Source organism: Acanthaster planci, linkage group LG05, assembly GCF_054643075.1.
Source record: "Acanthaster planci isolate LZ-2023a linkage group LG05, COTS_SCS, whole genome shotgun sequence".
Taxonomy (NCBI): domain Eukaryota; kingdom Metazoa; phylum Echinodermata; class Asteroidea; order Valvatida; family Acanthasteridae; genus Acanthaster; species Acanthaster planci.
This window is the reverse complement of record NC_141781.1, coordinates 15,047,675-15,071,372: the sequence shown is the minus strand read 5'-3', so window position 1 is coordinate 15,071,372 and position 23,698 is coordinate 15,047,675. Positions and strand designations below refer to the sequence as shown.

At 40.0% G+C, this 23,698-nt stretch overlaps 2 protein-coding genes across 14 annotated transcripts in view; one reads left to right on the top strand and one right to left on the bottom strand.

The window, feature by feature from the left end:
• LOC110977312 (CST complex subunit CTC1-like) overlaps positions 1-19,769 on the top strand; it is a 25,489-nt gene extending 5,720 nt beyond the window's left edge. The window contains exons 9-27 of the mRNA XM_022231299.2: positions 406-492; positions 718-816; positions 1,962-2,023; positions 2,128-2,236; positions 3,307-3,390; positions 3,845-3,972; positions 5,115-5,271; positions 5,889-6,059; positions 6,567-7,493; positions 7,824-7,928; positions 8,362-8,465; positions 8,894-9,018; positions 9,483-9,606; positions 12,439-12,543; positions 14,024-14,455; positions 14,818-14,901; positions 15,330-15,498; positions 17,186-17,324; positions 17,874-19,769. Of these exons, the coding sequence (XP_022086991.2) occupies positions 406-492; positions 718-816; positions 1,962-2,023; positions 2,128-2,236; positions 3,307-3,390; positions 3,845-3,972; positions 5,115-5,271; positions 5,889-6,059; positions 6,567-7,493; positions 7,824-7,928; positions 8,362-8,465; positions 8,894-9,018; positions 9,483-9,606; positions 12,439-12,543; positions 14,024-14,455; positions 14,818-14,901; positions 15,330-15,498; positions 17,186-17,324; positions 17,874-17,944 (3,282 nt within the window). The 3' untranslated portion in view covers positions 17,945-19,769. The remainder of the gene's footprint in view (positions 1-405; positions 493-717; positions 817-1,961; positions 2,024-2,127; positions 2,237-3,306; positions 3,391-3,844; positions 3,973-5,114; positions 5,272-5,888; positions 6,060-6,566; positions 7,494-7,823; positions 7,929-8,361; positions 8,466-8,893; positions 9,019-9,482; positions 9,607-12,438; positions 12,544-14,023; positions 14,456-14,817; positions 14,902-15,329; positions 15,499-17,185; positions 17,325-17,873) is intronic.
• LOC110977278 (rho guanine nucleotide exchange factor 28-like) overlaps positions 19,190-23,698 on the bottom strand; it is a 132,995-nt gene continuing 128,486 nt past the window's right edge. For all 13 annotated transcript variants that reach the window (XM_087137040.1, XM_087137044.1, XM_087137047.1 and 10 more), the window contains one exon: positions 19,190-23,693. The gene's annotated coding sequence lies outside the window, so the exon portion shown is untranslated. The remainder of the gene's footprint in view (positions 23,694-23,698) is intronic.

Sequence of the window (23,698 nt, the reverse complement as noted above, 5' to 3'; positions counted from 1 at the left end):
ACTTAACAACATAACTACAGCAAAATATCTTTATGGCACCAACTTTAACACCAGGGCTGTAATTTGTATACTCTATAGAAAAAATCCTGCCAAAAAATCCCCAGTTTTTGTGTTTCAGATTTTTTGTGGATACATTTTGCATAATCCACTTGAATTTTGAAGCTTACTTTTGATATGTGTAATTGGTAGCAGATACAGCATATACACAAAAGAACAGCCACACCCATTTCATCAACTACAATTTAATTTTTAAATTGATTAATGCTCACAGTTAAAAAACCTAACTGTTTCTTTTCTTGATGTGTATTGTGATCACTTTGGCAAACCTTAGCATCAGGCAGATCTTGCAAGAAGAATAAGAACTAGTTAACTCGGCAGTGAATCTGAATCTGAATTCTCCCACAGGGAAGCAACCTCACTTTTTTACACTGTGCTCTACCAATGTATTCCTCTTGTTGTGTGACTCATGTTACTCCTACAACAATTCTGAAGGTAAGAAATCAAACATGTTCTTCAGCTCCTAACATAGTATTGTGAAGAATCTTTTTATTCAAAGCATTTCCCCTGAAATCTTGAAAATTGATGCCCTAGAATCACTCTTGTTGTTTGAGCTTGTTTTTGTCAGTGCAGGTATATGATTGGATTATTTGATGAATTTCTTTGTTTTCTGTGATGTAATTTTTGGCCAGCATTGTTTTTTAATTTTGGAATGTTCAGGGCACAAGGAAGCCTTATCATATATACCTGTGCAGAAAAGAGACCACAGTTAATGTCCAGGAGAGTTGCAGTGAGCATGAGTATAAGAATAGCGTCACGGTAAGACAGATCATTAAGCTTTCTCCCCTCTAGTTCTCACTTTAGCTACATTTCCAACTTGTTCATTGAATGCTGTAGCATATTTTAAGGATTCGATTTTGATTATAATTAATAGTCAAAAAAGTTTGCACTTAATCTAGCATTGAGCATACATAATGTAATCTTTCATCCAATTTTTTTCCTCAACTGTAGCCATGCAAATCATATGTCTTATGTCGTGCTTGAGATTATACATACCTGCCACTGGGCATCACTGCACTACATCACTACATTTTATGTACATGAAAACTGTTGAAAGGGTTCTATGTATTACTGCTCCCTCAATGGACTCAAAGCCACGGGCTTAGTGGCTACCTGAATGCTGTGCACCATGTGAAGACCTAGATGAAAATTGGTCATGCATACTATCCGCTTTGAACAGAACAAAAGAGGGCATGTTTTTTGTTTTCTTTGGTACTTACTGCACAGGCGTTCGTTTATAATGGAGATCAATGGCGCGTTGGACACAGAGTATGCTGAATACGTGTACTACGAATTTACTCCTTAATGTATGGTCTCTGCGTACACGCAGAACGCATGCAAGAACCTGCTTGGAAAACTTTCTACTATCTGTCTTTTTTTGCCACTTGGGGGTACACTTCAACTTGGAGTGGATACCGTTGGCATGTACCTGCACACATTTGTGTGTACCACGTAAGATTTGTTAGCCTAAAGGGATGTAGTACATAGGTAAGGAAGTGCACTGAAGGTTAAAATTTGGGTGAATAATGTTTGATGTAAACCAAAACTTGGAATCTTTGCAAGGCAAAAAAAAAATGGTAACACCTCTGTGTGGATGAAATGGGTCACAGTGTGTCAGCATACTGAGACCACATGTACATGAGTTTGTAGAAAGAAGAACTCTTGGTGTTTTTCCCTACTCGTACCCATCATGTGCCACAAGCATTTCATTTTCAGAATGTGCATATTTACTGTAAGAAGACAGCAATTTTGGGGGGAGTGTTTCAGAGAAAACCCTCTTAAACCCTCACTTCCTCTTTGTGTGAATTCTCAACATCTGTTAATGGATGTTCTTCTGGACATAAAAAAGTTTACCCAACCAAAGTGTTGACCTCTGTTCCTTGTTCAAAATAATTTCATTGTAGGCAGCTGTTACCAAGTGCATTGATGCAACTACAGGCATTTATGAATTGGATGGGAACATGAGGTGAGCAAACTAAGTACTCAGTAATGCAGTTAGAACAGAAATGATAGTCGCCTTTATTATTGTGTGTCAATATCTTTTCATCTGCCATGTGTGTTTGTACAAAGGTTGTACCTGTGTTATCAGATGGATGATTCTGCATCCTACCAAGTTCTGAGGTCGGGATGTATAGTCACAATCCACAATGCTCACTACCATCACTTGCAGATTGGAAAGGTAAATCCACTATTTTGATGCAGGCACAATGCCGTAGATAAAGATAATTATTAACAATTAAACATTGTGGGATAGATGAAATGTTATGAAAAGATAGAAGACTGAAGCAGTTGAATCTTGAAATCTACTTGGCAAAGGCGCCAAGCTTGTTTCTGCATAATTGCCTGGGATAATTAGAACCAATTAATATTTGAAATGAGATGGAACTTTTGGTTAAGATATTGTTGTTTGAATTTGCTTGATTCATTCCGTATGATGCTGAGTTAATTATTGACCTCAACATTTGGATGTAAAGAAGTTTGTGATAATGCCTTTCTGCTGATTTCCCACATCTCGTTTCTGATTTCCTCATTTTCTCAAAACCCTCCTATGCAAATGTCCATTCAGAAAAAAGTTGTATCAGTCAAGTTACAGTTTTAAAAGTTTGAAGTCCCCTGCCTACATAAAGCAAAATTGACTGACTGTGACTGTTTATGTAACTTGACATATCTGTGCCTTGACTGTTAATGATTGATAAACCAGCTTTGTCTGTCACAGTCATCTGCCTTTGTCTATTGATGGAATTTGACTGGTCACAGTACCAACCAGAATTATGATTTGACTGTTGGTGACTGGCAGGTGTATGAAGTATAAGCAGCAGAAGTGGATTGAATTTTGGACAGTTTGTGGTGGTTAATACAGCAAAAGAAGGGTTACATGTATGTGGTGAAAGATAGATTATTGGTTGTTAGTTTGATGCATGATCAGAAAGTAAAGTTAGGTAAGATAAAGGTCAGGTTAAGCTGTTCTTAGAATTACCTAGCTGATAAAATTAATATATCCCTAACACTCCTCAGTCCTCCAACAGGTGAAGGATTGAGGAGTGTTAGGGATATACATGTACGTGCACATATCCCTACATAGAACTAATGCCGTGTGATTAATAATGCCTAACATACCTTCAACAGTGACAAACTTAACAAAGCAAAATAAAATTTTTAAAGCTAGAGTCCACATGTGTTGGACTTGAGATAACGGTTTGCTTCCAAGAGAAATCCATGTTTCTTTATTTTCTGCCTTCCCCCATGTAGTCCACTGTGCCTTGTGTAGTCTGTTGTATGCAAAGTACACTCTCAGTAGACACGTGTTCACCTCTGGATACAGGGCCAAAGAAGGTAATTGGTTTTTTTGCAGTAATTTCAAGACTTGGCCGTGATAGTAGTTTAAAACTTGGTCATCCTGTACTTATATCATCAGAAATGTTCATTGATTCTGTAGGTTTTTGGAACACTTACCAAGGACCAAATGATGTGTCAGTCTCAAATTGAATCTCAAGTCTTGTCACAGGTACACATACCCACAAAGAGGAACAATGACAAGGGAAAGCCTCTGGTGCAGTTTGTCAGAATCTCTGGTGGCTTTAGACTGGATGACTATGAGTGACTTGTGTGGACTGGATCACAACTCTACCACAAAGGCATACCATGATGTCCCTTAGTTTGCACATAGTGCCAGACTCACATTGATGAAGTTGCTCTTACAATATTTAATTGATAGCTTATTCAAGGCTTGAAGCTTTTCAGTAATCCTTCATGTTGCTATTGACCACACGTTTTGTTTGTATTTTAGAAATTAAGCCCACCCTTGTCTGGGATGGTAAGACTTCTTCTGAAGTACAACTTGACCATTAGCCAGTTAGAGTGGTTGGTTTCCGTCGTGACTCAGCTAGAAAAAAAATTCACTCCAACTCTCATCAGGTAAAGCACAAACAGGATCACAAATGGTGTGACACTTTCAATAAAATGAACACAATTTAAATTTTTATTTTTGCAATACGTACTGCTGCTTATGTGACTTTGACCAGCCAGCAAACCCTGGGAAGCTCAGTCATCGAGTGGTAAGACATCTGCAGTAAGGGTGGATCTAGATCTTGGGATTAAGTCAGTGAATGGGAAAAACACCCAATATAAAGATCATACATTGTGTTCAGACAAAATTCAATGTAATGCAAGGGAAGAGAATTGAACAAAGAAGTCGATTTAGTACATTCTAGTCATGCTGGCATCTTTGTATGTGTTTGTTTGCCTTGTAACTTGACTTTAAAAATTGAATTCTTAAGTTGAATTATGTCCTCAAGTGAGAAGTTTTTGGTGCAAGTTTTTGGTGTCCTCAGAAGCATGTGATCACCCTTAAACTCTTTGAGTTTGCGGACATTCAGTATGCTTGGTAAATTGGAAGCATTTCTAGACACAAGAATGTTTTTGATATTTTCAAGCTTTTCTTAAAATTGCTGAATTTTAAAATCTTTATCTTTATACCGTGTTGAATAGGCACTGCAGACATTTGTGATAAGTTCACAGATCATGAAATTGTAGGCACACAACTCATCCAAAAGGCTGAAATTGACACACGGTATCTGTCCATATCCACAGATTATTACTTTGTGCAGGCTGCTATTTTATTCTTACTAGAGTCAGCTAAGGGCTATCATTCAGTCTACAACGTGATGTTGTCATTGTGGCTGCATCACAGTTTCTTATATCAGTTCTGATTGGCCGGTGTATATTGTAGCTAAAATTAGCATGCGAAAATACAAGGTTTATCCGGTTCGTAAGTGTGACATCACTTCAGTTTAAACCACGCCCACTGTGCATGCACTGTACATAGAGTTACATACACTGATCGCTGTTTACATGGAGCCGGAAGTAAATGCACAACTTCAGTGATCGTCCAGTGGGAGCCTGCAAATCGTGGTGCATCTGCCTTTGTGACAAGAAGTCACTTACGAACTGGATGCACCTGCTCTGCCGACTGGATGACAGGCAGTGTCAGAGATATTTTGCAGTTGTTTCCTGACAACATGGTCTCATTATGGGTCTCCACATCCTTGTCATTTTAGGCATAAGGGTCTCCATGCCATTCTGCTAAGACTCTTCAACACACCATCTACAATCTCCAAGGAGCCTCTGCTGTCCAAGAGAAAAAGGAACATCTATGAAGAGTTCCTGAATCAATCCCATGTCTGCCTGGCCTCAAAGGGTGCAGATAATGAACAGGTAAATCAGGCAATGTTGTATGTATTGCCTGACCATAGCACATGTTGACTAACATGTCCATGTGAATGACACACAACTCTCACAGACACAAGAGACTGCATAGACATTTCAGTGGAATCTTTGAATTGCGTCTTGTGTACCATTGGAATTCACTGTTAGCCATTGTATTGCTATTTACAATTTTTGTTGCAAATTTCCTGTTCGCTAGAAAAAAATGACATCTTAAGTTGAAGTTTCAGTATGACTCTTTTCTTAATCATGTCTCTTCCAGCTGTCGTCATTTCCGTCCTTGTTTAATGTGTGACAGTGTGTTGACTTAGCATGTGACTGACAACAGATCAGTGATTAAACATTTTCTACAGTTTGGGTTCATAATTCATAAAGAAGGTCTCTGTGTAGAGGGCACTTCTAACTACATGGCACAGGCTCTTTAAACTTTGAGAAAAATTGCACTGAAATGAAACAATTCACACTGGAAAAGTGTCTTATTAAGTAAAAAACAGCTCAGACAAACCGTACTTACACAGATACGTCTTAGTAAAAAAATGTATTGCATGGACTCAAGAGAATTTCAGATATTTGAAGCAGAGTTTCCTATCCTCTTGTTCACCTTCAAGACTCCACCTTGGCAGTTTCCATCCATGGCAGAATTCTCTGGCTGTATTGAAAAGTGCAGAGAGCAGCTAAGTTGGCATAGATGCATGGGAGAAAGTCTGAGTGATGACACCTTGATCCCTGGTGAATGGCACTGTAGGAGCATACTGTCAACCAGTCTGACTCCGCCCATGGTACACCTTGCTTTTAAGACTTTCTGTGTCTGTTCTTGCCGAGAAATTCTTTGTCTACTGTCTAGTTCATCTTTGTTCATCTTTCTGTTTCATCTTGGGAAATGAGCCTAGGAATAATTCCAAATAGAATATGACACAGTATAGCATCATTCAGTTCTAAGAATCTTGACCAAATAATGTTTGGTAATTCCAGAAATTAGGGGTCCAAAATTGTGACCCTTTTTGTGATCTTTGTGTGTCCCTGTTACATCTGACCTTTGTTATTTGACGTGGAAATATCCCCAGAATTGATTTCAAACTGTTACTATTCATTTGGCGGGTAATTTACATTAATTCATCACTCTTGGAAATGAGAAAATGTGTTCTGAACTTACCTAATCATTTGTCACATGTGACAAGGACACACAAAAAATGGACCCCTAATTTTCTAGAATTACCCATATCCTTAAAATGACTTGGTGTGGCACAGTTTACCTGCTTACTTATGAACTGTTTGTTATTTTTCAGATACTAATTGGCTACCTTCACCTTGACTCAGCCACAGGCCAGGTACAACTCAAAGACCAAACTGGTCTGGTGGATTGTGTAATTACAAAGGCACACCCTAACTCATTTGAGTCCAAAGACACCGTCATATACCCCACCCCAGACCACAACACTATAAATCCTGCAGAGTGTTGCCCATCAAAAGACAACTCATCAGAAGTGGCCTTACCCTTGCAGAGGAAGTGTTCTTTTTCCAATTGTCATCACATGCACACCTGGTGTCTAGGACACCTCATTCGAGTTGAAGGCTTTCTAATTGTTCAGGAAGATTTGCCACCAAGCTGTACTGGACCATCTGGCGATCCTGGGACAACTGCTCATAGTAGTGAAAAAGAGGACTTCAATTCTCTTAGTCAACTGAGAAGGCATCGTGAGTTTGTTGCATTCAGCATGCAGTCTGTAGAGTGCTTAAATTGTTTGAATGTTGTCCAAAGCCACAGTCTTGCCAAGGAATTCCAGAACAAAACTGAAGGTGGAACAGTAACTGCTCTATGTCAGGATTGTTCTGATTGTAACCACCGTGGTAGAAGTTGGAACTCTTCAAAAGTCAAGTCAACAAATAGTACTCAGAGTGAAATGGGCAGTTTCAAATCAACATTAGCAAACGATGTTTCCATTGGTCATTCCTTCAACACAAATCTCTTCCTACTTCTCACAAAGAGTCAACTCCTCAAGAGTTTGAGAGATTCTCTCTCTTTCTTGGTCCATGTCGTGATCCTGCATGAACAATTGCCAGAGGAAAAAGGAAAGATTGCGGTAAAATTACAACAGCAATCCAAGCTAAGGTCGGCTGTTGTGAGGTTTGTAGGAGACTCAGTGAGGTGGTACCATACCTTACACAGCGGCTGTGTTTACAGGATGCAAGGGGAAGTCAGTGTAGTCACTCAGGTTAGATTTAGTTGGTTGCTTTCCTTCCACTCTTTCTTAATTATTAGAATACCTGTTAATTTGTAGGATTTCCTTTGGGGTAATTTATAAATTTGAGTTAGGTGTATTTCTAAATATTTTTGAAACTCATGAAATGCTAAATTTCAAACTTTTTTGACTGTCATACGTGTAGATTTTATACAATGAAAAACTAAAGAATTCAGAATTGATCAAAGAAGGAAATAAAAAATCAATTTTCTGGTGAAAGACAAGATCCAGTTCAATGTTCTTTGCATCTTCGGAACTAATGAACTTTTGGTGTCATCTGATCAACATTGGTTTTTCTTGCAGCAAGAGTTCCACAGCATAACATCCTTACCTCCTGCCCAGCTGAAGCTTGAAGACAACAGTACATTTCTGACTGTGTCACGTGATCTTGCACTGGAACAAATTCCTGTATGCTGTACAACTTTATTGAAATGTTTATATTTCTAGATTGGTGGGAGGTCAAATGCATGTATGAACTTCCTATTGATGTTACATGAGTCCGTTTGACTGAAAAGTTGATTAGCTGTGGACTTTTAGTGTAATCGTTGGCCAGGTATTAAGGCTAGACATGTGTTCCGCATCATTTCCAAGTAGTTTCAACTTAAAAAAAAGCTAATTAAACATAATCCGGTTTATTTAATTTTTTTGCAAAAGAGACAGTTAACTGCATGAATTGAGAAACAGTATTGGGGGGGGTCTTAGGAATTTCACTGGCCAAATTAAGAAAAATGCGAAACTAATGGAAATCAGATCTTTCTTGGACATTTCCTTTCCAAAAATCTCCTCAAATGTTTGGGGCTAAAGCCACACCAATAGTCTTATTGTGTGTGTGTTTTTTCAGGGGAGTGTGTTGCCAGCTCATATTCTTCAGCAACTGCGAGTTATACAGAGTAGGTACAAAGACAAGCTTCATGTCAGTACCCTACAGGATATAACAGCTGACAGGTCAGTATACCCAATCCATACTGCATCAAATCCTATTGAAATACAGGCCAAAATCATTGCACTACCAAGCAAGTAATTTTAAACAGTGATTTGCTGCCGACAAATTTACAAAAAATCACTTAGTTGTACATGGTATCATTTTGGGTTGAAAATGCTGACTGATGTAAAAGACCAAATATAGTGGCAAACTTTCAAATGCAGCAAAACTACAATAACTGATTAGTGCAGGTCAGTTGAACAATCCCACAGGGGTGTTGCTGCACAGTAATATTTGCTGCAGACTGCTTTCCAAGTCACTCAGATTGTCAGAGTTGGTTGGCTTGTTGAAATCCAACAGCAGATATTACAGTCAGTAATTGTCAATGGAATGTTGCTGGGGGAGATGCAGATTAGAATTTATTAGAAATCATTATTTGTGATTCCATTAGGAAAAGTGCATCAGGAAGCCTTGTCTCATTTTGCTGTGTAATCATCTCAACAAGTGACAGTCCTGGAGACAGAATTCATCATTTTGACAAGAAGAGGAAGACAAGTGAGAATCCCTCAACCAGGGGTGAGATTTCTCAGCCTTTCAGCTGATTTCAGCTTTTTTTGTTTTTTGTTTTTGTTTTCAGCTTTTTTTGCTCACTTGCTGTGTACAAAAGTAAAGAAGATTTTCACAGTTCAGCTTCTTTATGTCTTTTTTTCAGCTGTTTTCAGCTATTTTTATCATTGGATAAATAGGCAAAGTTATTCAGCTTTTAGAGCATTATTTGTGTGGAGTCACTTTGTTGGCAAGGTCTCACATGTAACTCATGCAAACAGAAAGTAGCCTTTACCCCAAACAGATCTCATTTGTTTTTCTGTTGGAGTATTAAGAACTTTGTCCCTATATCATGCCTGTTTGTTTATAATTATAAATATGTTATTCATATATTCCTGTACATGCTCTGCTTTCACTAAGAGTTCACTAACATTTCTTATTTTTGTGGCTGCATCAGTGGTTACCAACTATTTGGTTTTCTGCCATTGTTGTAGATGGTGAGTTGAGGTTACTAGTGGCTGGTACTGCAGTTTCTTCAATCACCATGGTAGTCTGTATGAGTGGAACTTCACTTCATAGTATGAGGGGATTACTACCTGGGGCATCAGTAACATTCAGGTTGGTAGATTACTTGCTTGCTTGCTCGCTCCCCTGCATGTTTGCTTGCTTGTTTTCTCGCCCTCAGACTCCCTCAAATCTTTACCAGCAGGCCAGTTTCAGGGTATCTTTCTCTAGAAGTCTTTCTGCATCGTCTTGTTTTTTCACTGTTTTTTCTCATCCTGTTATGGGTCTTGGTTTTTACTTGGTGTGTCATCGCTTATGCAACTCCATCGGCTTGTAAGCAAGTCCTTGACCAAATTCTGTAAGTATACCGAAATACAACTTGGAACAGTAAAACTTGATGAAGAGAAACTGGGTGGCTTGAAGATGAGAAACTGGGTAGTTTGAGGATGAGAAACTGGGTGGCTTGAGGATGAGAAACTGGGTGGCTTGAGGATGAGAAACTGGGTGGTTTGAGGATGAGAAACTGGGTGGCTTGAGGATGAGAAACTGGGTGGCTTGAGGATGAGAAACTGGGTGGTTTGAGGATGAGAAACTGGGTGGCTTGAGGATGAGAAACTGGGTGGTTTGAGGATGAGAAACTGGGTGGCTTGAGGATGAGAAACTGGGTGGTTTGAGGATGAGAAACTGGGTGGTTTGAGGATGAGAAACTGGGTGGTTTGAGGATGAGAAACTGGGTGGTTTGAGGATGAGAAACTGGGTGGTTTGAGGATGAGAAACTGGGTGGCTTGAGGATGAGAAACTGGGTGGCTTGAGGATGAGAAACTGGGTAGTTTGAGGATGAGAAACTGGGTGGTTTGAGAATGAGAAACTGGGTGGTTTGAGGATGAGAAACTGGGTGGTTTGAGGATGAGAAACTGGGTGGTTTGAGGATGAGAAACTGGGTGGCTTGAGGATGAGAAACTGGGTAGTTTGAGGATGAGAAACTGGGTGGTTTGAGAATGAGAAACTGGGTGGTTTGAGGATGAGAAACTGGGTGGTTTGAGGATGAGAAACTGGGTAGGGTGAGGATGAGAAACTGGGTGGTTTGAGGATGAGAAACTGGGTAGTTTGAGGATGAGAAACTGGGTAGTTTGAGGATGAGAAACTGGGTGGCTTGAGGATGAGAAACTGGGTGGCTTGAAGATGAGAAACTGGGTGGCTTGAGGATGAGAAACTGGGTGGCTTGAGGATGAGAAACTGGGTAGTTTGAGGATGAGAAACTGGGTGGTTTGAGGATGAGAAACTGGGTGGTTTGAGGATGAGAAACTGGGTGGTTTGAGGATGAGAAACTGGGGGGCTTGAGGATGAGAAACTGGGTGGCTTGAGGATGAGAAACTGGGTGGCTTGAGGATGAGAAACTGGGTAGTTTGAGGATGAGAAACTGGGTGGCTTGAGGATGAGAAACTGGGTGGTTTGAGGATGAGAAACTGGGTGGCTTGAGGATGAGAAACTGGGTGGTTTGAGGATGAGAAACTGGGTGGTTTGAGGATGAGAAACTGGGTGGTTTGAGGATGAGAAACTGGGTGGTTTGAGGATGAGAAACTGGGTGGTTTGAGGATGAGAAACTGGGTGGTTTGAGGATGAGAAACTGGGTGGCTTGAGGATGAGAAACTGGGTGGTTTGAGGATGAGAAACTGGGTGGCTTGAGGATGAGAAACTGGGTGGTTTGAGGATGAGAAACTGGGTGGCTTGAGGATGAGAAACTGGGTGGTTTGAGGATGAGAAACTGGGTGGCTTGAGGATGAGAAACTGGGTGGTTTGAGGATGAGAAACTTGGTGGTTTGAGGATGAGAAACTGGGTGGTTTGAGGATGGGAAACTGGGTGGTTTGAGGATGAGAAACTGGGTGGCTTGAGGATGAGAAACTGGGTGGTTTGAGGATGAGAAACTGGGTGGTTTGAGGATGAGAAACTGGGTGGCTTGAGGATGAGAAACTGGGTGGTTTGAGGATGAGAAACTGGGTGGTTTGAGGATGAGAAACTGGGTGGTTTGAGGATGAGAAACTGGGTGGTTTGAGGATGAGAAACTGGGTGGCTTGAGGATGAGAAACTGGGTGGCTTGAGGATGAGAAACTGGGTGGCTTGAGGATGAGAAACTGGGTGGTTTGAGGATGAGAAACTGGGTGGTTTGAGGATGAGAAACTGGGTGGCTTGAGGATGAGAAACTGGGTGGTTTGAGGATGAGAAACTGGGTGGTTTGAGGATGAGAAACTGGGTGGCTTGAGGATGAGAAACTGGGTGGCTTGAGGATGAGAAACTGGGTGGTTTGAGGATGAGAAACTGGGTGGTTTGAGAATGAGAAACTGGGTGGTTTGAGAATGAGAAACTGGGTGGTTTGAGGATGAGAAACTGGGTGGCTTGAGGATGAGAAACTGGGTGGTTTGAGAATGAGAAACTGGGTGGTTTGAGGATGAGAAACTGGGTAGTTTGAGGATGAGAAACTGGGTGGTTTGAGGATGAGAAACTGGGTGGTTTGAGGATGAGAAACTGGGTGGCTTGAGGATGAGAAACTGGGTGGTTTGAGGATGAGAAACTGGGTGGCTTGAGGATGAGAAACTGGGTGGTTTGAGAATGAGAAACTGGAACATTAAACTTCCTTTAGTGGATCACTCATTCACTCACCAGTTACATGTGTGACAAGACCAGTTTCCATGTAACATTCTTGATCCCTAACGTTCAAGACATCTTTGAAAAGTTGTTTCCTGAATTTTTAGAAACCTGTATACTCAACAAGCTAGTGGCCCATTTTTAAGACTAAACGTGAAGCCCCTTATAAAGTGACATGGTCTTGCCTGGGCTGTGCATCTCTGAATCCATGAACATACTGAAGAAGTGCCAATTATTTTGAAGATGTAGGTTTAACGTGGTTAAAATCAAGCCTTTTACTCTTTCTGTATTATTGTCATCAGGCAGTGCGTGAGATCAACATCTGCCGATGGCTGTGTCATCTGCCGTGTAACTCCTCTCACCTCAGTCACAATTGACACCCTGCCAAGTCTTGTTCCTAGAAGACAGTGAGTCCACAACATCAGTCCAATTTCAAAGAGACTGTCCTGAGGGTTTCAAAAATATGTAGTGAGGAGAGAATCAGATGCCATTGAAAGCAGTTTTTTGAAAGTCAAGTGCATCTGTTTGAATATTCTTTGATGGTGGTATTCGTCATAACTTTTGAAAATTTGTACCTGATCATTTTTGGCATGCGAGTGAGGTCTTTATTGCTAAAATATCACTTTTCTAGAGTACTGTAACACTCCCTCCAGAAGATGAACCTAAACTACAGTGGAATGTCACTATACTGAACATCACTATACACAACATTCGGCTGTACCAAACATCGTCCTTGGCTCCCAATATTTTGTGCACACAACCTACCGAACATTATGCAGTTGCAAAGCAACAGCATGCATCAGAGATCAATCCTGAGCAGTAGCTTCACAACTTTTAGGGTAAACTAAATATCAATTTTGTAACTCAAGATTGAATAAAAACAAAAATAATTAACATTTCTAGAAACGTCAACATAAATCCAGCGAATCATAGTATCACAAGAGGGTGCACTTCAGTTAGACAAGAGGGGGCGCTATTCCGAAAATTTAGTGTGGACCCCATCGTGTTAATTATAGCGGCGTTCCACTATACCTGAATATCAATGAATCCTTGAGTCCTTTGGCAAATTTGATAGAAATAGACAAACTTATGTATTCATATTTTGTTTAGGCTGCATTTGTGCTGAGACTTATCCTCACCAGACCAATACCAACAAATCCAAATGTTAAAATGGTGTTTATTTACTCCATTTCACCTATAGTGATGGTGTGTCGACCCCAGTTACATGAGCTTAATCTGAGTGTGTCTCGCTTAACCACTTCGGACCGGGGCATTTTTCAACGTTGAGGATGCTGGGCCGGCATGACTATCATTTTTTCCGTTTTCAAAATCCTTCAACAATTCATCATTCCATTTAACAGTCGTTTATAGCCGCACGGAGTAATCTTCAGGCACTACTCTAAGTTGACAGGTGACCTTCATTGACACCCGAATATTTCAGCCAGGCCTGCAGCCTTGTAAACAGAGCCCAGATTGTGCGGTGTTATACAGCTGTCTTTTGTTCACGAACCTGGCTCAGTGCACTGCTGACCTCTTTTCAATAGGGGCCAGAATAGCATGCAGTGGTGCTGTGTGGCTCATCGCTGCGGTGGTGGAGAGCTTTTGTCCCCGGTGGTAATCCGCTTGCTCTAAATACCCCAAACCCTGGTATACGGTTTCAAAATAACGCTGGATTATCACCACTTTTGAGAGTGAAAAATGCCGGTCATGCCCAGCAGCCTGGTCTTTTGTTCGGAGTACGGTCTTTTGTTACAGGGCCTTGTTTCCTTTGTCCGAGTTCGGAGACCCTGGCCACACATATAAACCATACGGCTCCGATCCCGGAGTCCCCGGCTGGTAGTGGTTAAAATAACTTTTCAGTTTCTTTCCGCGTGTATTTTTTCGTAGGCCTGTACAAGATCACACAGCCCCGCCCACCAACCAGCAGGATTCAGCTACAGACACAGTGACCACACCCTCAACCTTTCCCCAGCGATACCAACATACAGCCCCGCCCTCCAACCAGCAGGATTCACCTACAGACACAGTGACCACACCCTCAACCTTTCCCCAGCGATACCAACATACAGCCCCGCCCTCCAACCAGCAGGATTCACCTACAGACACAGTGACCACACCCTCAACCTTTCCCCAGCGATACCAACATACAGCCCCGCCCTCCAACCAGCAGGATTCACCTACAGACACAGTGACCACACCTTTTATCTCTCCCCATCAATACTTCCTCTCCCATCTTCTGTCCTGTCCTGACTCTGTCTCCCCCACTGAGGTGTTCATCATCAACTGTCACTTGCTGGCCATCAAGTCACTGGTACTCAAGTGAGTCAAGAAACATAATATATGTTTGTCTACAAATCCAATTTGCAAGAAATCAGAATATGGACAAAAATATAATACATTATCAGTGCTCTGAAAAATGTGATTGCCAAGCTTTTGGTAACTGGGTACCTTTGTTAGGGCAAGCAGAAACTGAATCTTTCATATATGCAAAATATCAGAGATAGTTTTCTGTATAGTGATATTTCGGGTTCAGAAGGATAACTCACCTCAGTAAAGTTTTGACAAATCCTTCGAAAATAACAATTGCGAGTGTTCCATCAGAAAGTCTGTTTTTTTATCATGGCTTTAAAACTTGGAAACAACATTGGACATGAATGATAGATTTTAATTTGGATTTTCAGATGGTCTTGTCAGCGTTGTGGTCACAAAGAGTGCATCTGTAGCTCAGATAGTGAGGAAGGAGGAATGCTGACATCATCAGTGAGGTACGATTGGAAGATATTGCCTAAAATCCACCAAGTCTCTCAGTCTTTTAAATGTTTGTTTTTCAGTCTTTTGCAAGAGGCATTTTGTAAATAAAAATATAAAAGTTATTGAGTGGCAAGGAATCTCAAAGGTGCAAATTAAACTTTATTTGTCTCCTTGGCAAGATTCAAAGTTCTTTTCATAGCAGGCCATCGGACTGAGTGCAAGAGGACATCTTGTTGGAAGTTGATGCAGAGCAAGAAAAGCCCTCCCTCAGAACCATCTTGCACCAAGAAATGACTTGTTCAAGGAATTGTTTTTGTTTTAAACAGTGGAGGGTTTAATGAACGTTTGTATACATTTGGAATAGTAGAAAGCAAGATGCTTCCACCACTGACTGCGATGTCCTATTAATGCTCATTGATCACAAACCGGGTCTGTCTGACAGGTTTGTTGTGGAGGATGGGAGTGCAGAGGCATTGGTGTGGTGCACTCAACCCTCTGTCATTGCCGCTGTGTTAGGCTTGACAGCACAGCAATGGACTCAGCTGGAGTTGGAGATACGGCGCTGCAAAGAGGTGGTCTACTCCTACAAGAAACCCAACTACAGAGAAAAGGTTAGCTTATTTAAGATAGTTGATCGGTACAAGAAATCTTGAGCTCTGTTTCCTGAATGAGTGAGGATAGGTGAACTAAAGAGAGCGCTTTCCTACCTAGTTAGATATATCCCTTGGGGCTGTGTACACCGTGTGGGTGTAATTGTTCATGCACATATAGCATGCGGTGCATATACGTAAATTTCAGGTAAAAGATGACAAACTCGGGCGTCTTCAGGCACGTGGAAGCACAGCATCATTGCATGGTGTTCAAATGTCTTTATAGGTCCTTTTCAAGAATTTCTTTAAAGGTACAGGCCCATATTTGCAGCTGTCCATAAAGTAGCTCACGTAATTATTGTTATAAAGCATGTTCTTGGTTTAAAGACGGTTATGGGCCCAACTCTCCCAGTGGAATGATTCTTTCTAACAAGCTGTCACATTGAAGAAAGCAATGAGAGAAGGCTGTTGTCAATGATTTGTCCAAGACGCATTTGTTGACATTGTAGTTAGTAGTTCATTTTCAATTTGGCAAAGTGTGCACAAGTGATGCACAATGTGTGTGGTTGCTTTAATTCATCACTCCAGTGTGCAACATCACAGAGAAAGAGCATGTCCTTGACATTGAATTTGTGTGCAATTCAAAACATAACTCGGCAACTGTTGATTTGAAATTGACATCCTTAAAAGTTTTTCTTTAGAATATACAGTATTCACTGAGCTAAAACTTCATCAGGTTTGGGCACCTTTCTTTAGATTTTGAGCACTTTTGTTGCCTCAAACAAACATGGTGCATTAATGACAAATGACGTTCTGTAGCTTTAAACAAGAAGGATGCAGTCAGACTTTAATATAGACACCAAATGTAACAAAGCAGGCCAGACAAAATCAGGTCAATTGATTCCACTTGGAAACATATTGTGTTTGAAAAGGTGGCCCACTAACCAGTTATTTGACTCTCCCCAACCATTTGTATATAGCCACCCAACAGTGAGGAATAGGGAGAGTTTTGTCTAGCTCCCCGGCCCCTTATCCTAGTGGTCCAAAGTCAAAGCTATATTAGCCCAATTAGCAAATTATTGCCCACTGCAGAATATTCGTTGGTGCTAATTAAATCAAGCCAACGCAGCCACTATTAATCATAATGAAATCAAATCACTTCCTGCTTCTGCACCGACCAGTTGAAAAACTTCCTACCAGCCTGTCTCTTTTTTGCCAGTGAGGATGCACTTCAACTTGGGGCAGATTATCTTGTGTGACTTTTACTTGGGTAACTTATGTAGACATTCAACTCAGAGACCTTTCAAGTCTCATCAAAGTTTATGGTTCAAAAAAAAAAGTTTAATTGACCCCTCCTACCCAAATATGGACTTTGCAAACAGTATTTAGGAGAGGGTATCAAGAGGTTTTACATCCATATGATTCAACACGTAGGAATGACATATCTTCACATGAACTATTCTGACTTAAGATAGTGTTGTAGTCCAACCTATCACAAGCTTGGTCACCAATCTGCTCATGGGTAACAGGAAACAAACAGAAACAGAGAAATGGATATGTCACAGTTTATTGGAATAGCCTGTGACTACAATGACTTGAAACTGCATGAACAAGGATTGACTTGTTCTGGACAGACTCCACTATAACAACACTACATTAAAGACTTGCCAGTGATTGAATTGATCATACATCATCCATCACTTTGCAGGTAGTTTTGCCCTCTCCAACAGACACTGAGGGCCTGGTGAATCTACTCTGTAGTGATGACAGTTTACAGAAACCCTTGGTACTGCACTGCCAACTCAGGAACCGAGGTACAAGCATGAGAAGTTCCTCAGCTAACGCAGGTTTGTCTAGATTTAGTAATTTATTATTATCAATTATCAATTATTTCTGGTAATGACACAAGGATTCCTCAAAAGTGCCCTAGGTACTGTGGCTTGCAAGCCTGAAGAAACCTGTAGAGAGGAGACAGTGAGAAGCAGTTACAGATTTAGAGGTGGGAGGAAAACCCCAGAGGAATAGTCTGGGTAAAACCCATGGAATCATTTAGGGACTTCACCTATGTCCAAGCTGTGTACGGATCATGTGTCCAACTTGAACTTGACTACTGTATGTACCCAGCCTGTTGTAGCAAATGTCAGTCCGTGGCAATGCCTGGGAGTGTTGAGAAATATGAAGCTAGGGTGCAGAAATATTGTTCAGATGACTCTGAGTCACAGTTGGCCATTAAGTACAAAAAATCAGAAGTGCTCACTTGCAATGCAACAAATTGCATACATTTGTTGTGGAAATCATTGGTACAGGATAGAGCTATGTACTGATTCATGAAAATGGCTGATTGCCCTGTTCAAACTGCTTCAGTTAAATTCATTTCCTGACTTTGTGACTTCCAGGGACAGCTGACAAGCAGTTTGCACCCTCTGTTCATCTGAAGTGTTTAGCTGCATATGAAGGCTATCATTGAGTCCTAAGAGTCAAAAACACCTCCAAACACCCTTCAGAATTCTACTTCAGGTAGGTTTCCACCTTCAGAAGAAAAAACTAAAGAAAATCTGAGCAAGATGTGCCTAACGAAGCACACGTATCAGCCGGTAGTCTTAACTGCCACCAGTTACTGTTGGTAAACACTGGGTAAATTTTGACCTTTGCCTTGAAATAGTGCATATTCAGCAGTCAACATTAGTTAAACTGAGCAAATGTGAGCCGAGTTAGTTCATACAATTTGGGAAACAACCCAGTTTGGATGGCTTGTCGAGAAATGACCACTGCTGACTACTAGGTGACCTTTGCCCTTGATCTGCAAACAGTGTCCATGAAACTTGCAATAGGGCTATAACTGACCAACAGCGGCATGGTTTGTAACAAAGCTAGTTCGTCCATTCTCCAGAAAATTGCCACTGTTGACCACCAAGTGTTCTTTAACCTTTATCCATTAACACCCTATTTGTAGCTTTGGTCAAGGATACATGTGACAATATGGCTAACATTGGCTGAAGAATGTGACAAAAGTGTCATTTCCCTTGTTTCAATGAAATTACCCCTTGTGACCACCGCATGACCTTTTGCCAAATTCTGTGTTCATTCACTGTATCTAAATCTCAGTCCAGAGATGCAACTAATCATATTTAGCTCCCATAGGAAGAATGCTATGAGAGAAGCAGTGTGTAATTTTCAATGTGACCACTTTATGACTGTTATGTGACCTGTGACCCCAGTCAGAGTACAACATGTCTGTACACGTGGCTTGAAGTTTAGTGGTTATACCAACATAAGATTCGCATTGAGGAAGAAAAACTGGCAAATGGAGATACAGAAGGACCACCCTAAATCAGCCTGGCTAATATAATTTATACCCAGCAAGAAATGAGACCGCGGGGTACCCCCCCAACATGTCCAATCCCTATACACATTCCAGACTATTGTTACTTAACACATCCCCCCAAGATGTCTGCAAGGAATTCCCCAGATTCCTGCGAGACAATGACCAATACAAAGTATTGCAAAACAATACAAAGCTGCATATGATATAATCACCATGGAACAGGCAGTTGCAAGAGGCAGACTTACACCAATAACCAACCAGTAGCATTACTTTGATTGTTAGGAATGTACACAGCTGTGTATTTTAGGAGATGATTTTGAAGCATTTCCTTCTGACGTCTTCGCTGCCTAAGACCAATTAATCACGAAAATAAACACATGAAAATCATTATTTTGTAAAGTTTTCTTTGCAAATTTTCATTTATTTTTTGTGTGGTGATTTTTCCTAGTTAGGAAATAACTAACTTAATTACCGCAATATTACTAGCCAACAGGCTATTCTCAACCTCATACCCAGGTGTACAAAGCATCACATTTGTTAAGTATTTACTTTCAAACCTGGTGCAGTTTATAAAATCAGTACAGGGAAGGGGACTGTTTGGAACTTTTATTTTAAAACAAAAATCAGTAATAAATAAGATTTACACATGTACAATCACTTCAAACAAAAAAAACCCATGGCAAATTATATATTCGAGCAGACTAAATCCAAGATTACAAAAACAAACCAAAACATTGGTCTGCGAGTTTTAAACATGATTTAATTTGGGAAACTATTAGAATGTTGTTGCTGTTTGTAAAAGAAAATACAATTTATCACAAGCTGAATGTTTTTAAAAGTTTCCAACAATCATCACACCATAGTTTTCACACAAATAAACCTAAAAAGTCAAAGAATGACTTTGGAATATCACCTTATGGCTCTTGAATTTGGATACCACATAACAAACACAAGTGAAAATTAAAAATACCAACAGCACTGGACTGCCACTACTTCTAGTATGCCAAGATCTGGCAATAAAACTGGAATGGAGCAGATTTTGTGCACAAATGTACCTGCAGAAAACCAAATAAGTCATGTTTTTCTTTCTCTTTCAGGATGTCTGGCAATAAGTTCAATGTGATTGGGACTCATTTAAGGATACCTCGGTGAAGTTTCTTGAAGAGTAGGATCAACTATCCGTGGCTCTTCCAGCAGCAGCTAAAATTATAATACTGATAAAGCAATGCCTGTTTAATGAGAAAGATTACAGTATTCCTTTATCATGATTTCTATGGGGTTAGTGACGAAATTCTGAAAGATTTTTGGAGGGAAATTTTCATCAAACACTGGAGATTTCTCCATACTCCTATGTACATTTCAGCATGCACACAAGGACTTGAATAGTCCGAATAAAACTTATGAAACTTGGAAGTTTTTCCTTAGAATATTACTAATGGGAACAGGTTTAAAAAAAAACCAACCAATGCTTTTCATGAAGAAACGATTGTTTGGATATCTTTTTGAAACAGATTCCAAATCTCTTACGACATCTCTAGACTCAGTTTCAACATGCAATCTGAAAAAAGCAACTTTGGCACTTTGGTGTAATTTACTACTTTGCAAGACCTCGCCCAGTTCTTATTTTGTCAAATTTGGGATAAGAGTTACTCTTTCCAACTGCTCAATCGAACTGTTCACCAAGATGTCTAGAAATTGCTGGAAGCCTGGTATTCAAAGTACATGTATTCAAAGGCAAAGTGTGAGCTGAAGATTTCTATTAGTTTTCCTAATAATAACAAATGGTTCTAAAATACAGTGCTTTTTGAAAATCGTTTTAAGGGTCAAAATAACCAAGTTCAATACCTCTTGTCAGTTGCAGACCAAACTGCATGACTAAAATTTGCTTCTCCATAAGTCTGGCTTAAAAAAAGATCAGTCACATCTTTAATATAAATATTGTACACCATTGAGCTATCTGCGCAATTAAATTAATTCTAAATAAAATCTCAAGTAGCACACTGCCTTTCTGCATATACAGAAAGTTACAATTCTTTAGATACACAAAGACAGTAAACTATTTTTATAGTGAGGGCCTGTTTATAGGATCAAGTATTCCTTAACTTTTGCTTTTGTCTGTTTGCAAAGGAAAAATGGATTTTTGGCGAGAAGACTTCTTGTGCCCCAAGTTTAGTGTTGATCAGGTACTAACATTCTGGCCTTAAAACTGAATTTTACATTCAGTGTACACTTCAAACAGTGGCATTTGGACAGACAGGTTACAAATGGTGGGCAGAAACAATAGACAAAATGTAACATTTCTCCAGTGCCCATCTCCATCAGTTACTTCATTGCATCAGTGGAGAATCTGGTTCAACTGATTCAGCATACATTGCTATTTAATACTTTCCCCGCCATTTTTGGCTGGGCTTAAACTCTTTGCCAAAGATTGTATAGTGCCACATAGCAGCGTAAGATGGAGAACTCTGCCCAAAAGGTGTAATCACCATGGACGCAGTCTGGGCAAGCAATACACCTGCACAGTGCATGTTGATGCATAAACTCAGGCGCACAAGGTGTGTGCGCCTGTCGCAGCGCCTGTGCATTAATGTGCACTGTGCAGGTGCATCGCTTGCTCAAATGGTGCCCATAAGATTACGTTTTACACGTATTCACGGTGAAGTTCTCAATCTTGTGCCGCTACGCAGCATTACACGATCTTTGTTCTTTGCCCACTGTTAAACCTATGTTTTACTAGTACTGTATGCTGTATAGACCTTTCTTTTCTTTATAAACGTTGAGTGCAAAGTGCGTACTGCAATTTCCTGTGCCTGAATTTGAATTTCTACTCAGGATGTCAAAGTAGGTACGCTAACAGTTTTTACCACAATGGCACACCTACTGTAGTCCAAGGGGTTGAATCTGCAATGTCATTTTGGCATCGTTGTGGTTGTATAGTGATGAGTAATTATACACAATGTACAACATGCTAGTACCCGAGTCATTCATTTCTTTCTTATCAAGGCAGCTACCCACGCCGAGGTTGGCAGAGTTCAGCTCTGATGCAGAAAAGAAAGGACTACACTGTCTCCAAAACATTCCCATTTTGTTTCCATCATGCAACTTTAAATTACTGAATGCTGCCACACTTCAATGCTGAAAGTTTTTACAGCACACTTCCAATGTTTTGTTCTGCTGCTGTTGTTGCATTGGAGGGAATATAATCAAGAATGCATACACAAAGTATCTGAAGGGACTCATCCAGGTATCCTTATACAATTATGTATCAAAAATAGAAGTTTGTTTCTCTGAACATTTTCTTATCTACACTCTGGACAACAAGGTGCTTTTTACAATTATTCTTGCCTAAGGCTTTTCAAACACCGCACCCAAAGATTCTGTTTTGATTGGCTGAGAGCAAATCGGATGAATTTGTTATTCTATTGTACACTCAAAATAAAAATGACCAAGACAGTCTCAGTCTGAAAGGTTCAGAGCCATCTGCAATAGTTTCATATGTATGCCCATGCCAGCTCATAATATGTAGCTTGAAGCAAATATTTTCATCAAGTTTGGCAAACTGCAAAGGAATTTCTCATTTATACCACTTGAACTGAAATGAGTTGGGCTTTTAATTACTAGTCAAATACTTTTTTAAACTTTACAGAAATCTATGGTGATGGCCTCCAAAGAACAAATGCTGACTGCTTTTACGAGTGGAACATTTTTCCCCTGTGGCTTTAACTTGAATCTATAAAAATAAAATGGATCACCATGGAAGGCTAGTTTTACAAGACTACTTAAAGCAGTCAAAAGTTGTAATACTTTGCTCAAAATGCTCAGAACAATGGTGACATTTGTAGGATTCTCACAAGTTGAAATGAAACAAATATCTGCTTATCAGGCACAATGGACTGCAAACTTTATTAACTAGGTAGAAGCTGACTAAATCATTGAATTTAGGATTAAAGTGCAATATGAGCATGGTACCAGACATATTAGAAAATACTTTGGCCAAAGATATATACTGAGTTTTGCTGAGGGCCTAAAGCGCCAAGTAACTTGAAAAACTGGACATAACTCATTTAAGATCAACTTAGGTTTCCTTTGATAGGTCTAAAAATTGGAAAACAAAATTTGACCAAAAACCTAAATCAAATGAAATTCACAAAACAGCTATGCGTATGTACCAACAGGAAAAGCATGCCCTTTCACAAAAGTCAATATTGTATTTCAGACTTACATATTTTTCAAAATTTACTCCGAGAGTTAAAAACTCACCAATTCATGAACCCATCTACTGGTATGCTTAGGCAGTTGCTACGAGCAAACACCCCCTCCCCCGAAGAAACCAAACAGATGTACAAACTAACTGGCACAACAAACACGCTTGCAAACAAATACTCCACTCATAATTTACACATTTGTTCTCTTGAATAGGCACTACAACCTACATTGCAAACTTCAAGAAAATCGGAATATTATATAGATATTCTGGCCCGTTAATAGTAGTACAAATTCTGCACCTAAAAATAGTGGAACGGCTGGTATCTGTTTTCTCCTGTTTTGTACATACTTCAATATTCACAAGAATTATTTGCAGTTTAAATTTTGTGGTTTCTGAACTTGGTCTACCCTCAATGCATCACACACACCATCTCTTGATTATTAAACTGTACAGTTCTTTAAATTTTTTACACTCTCAAATTGTCCACTTTCTCCATAGCAATATTGGACAAGCAACATTAGGTGGCTTCCTTATATACAGCCGCACCACGGTAAGCAAGCATACTGCACTAAAAAATCTCCTGGAGAAAATGATGTCCAGAGTTCCCGCAGCAATTTTGACGTTATTGCCAGGACTGAAATGTCTCTCACCTCAGTGGACAACCAGTCAGTTGGAATGGTCAGCCTTTC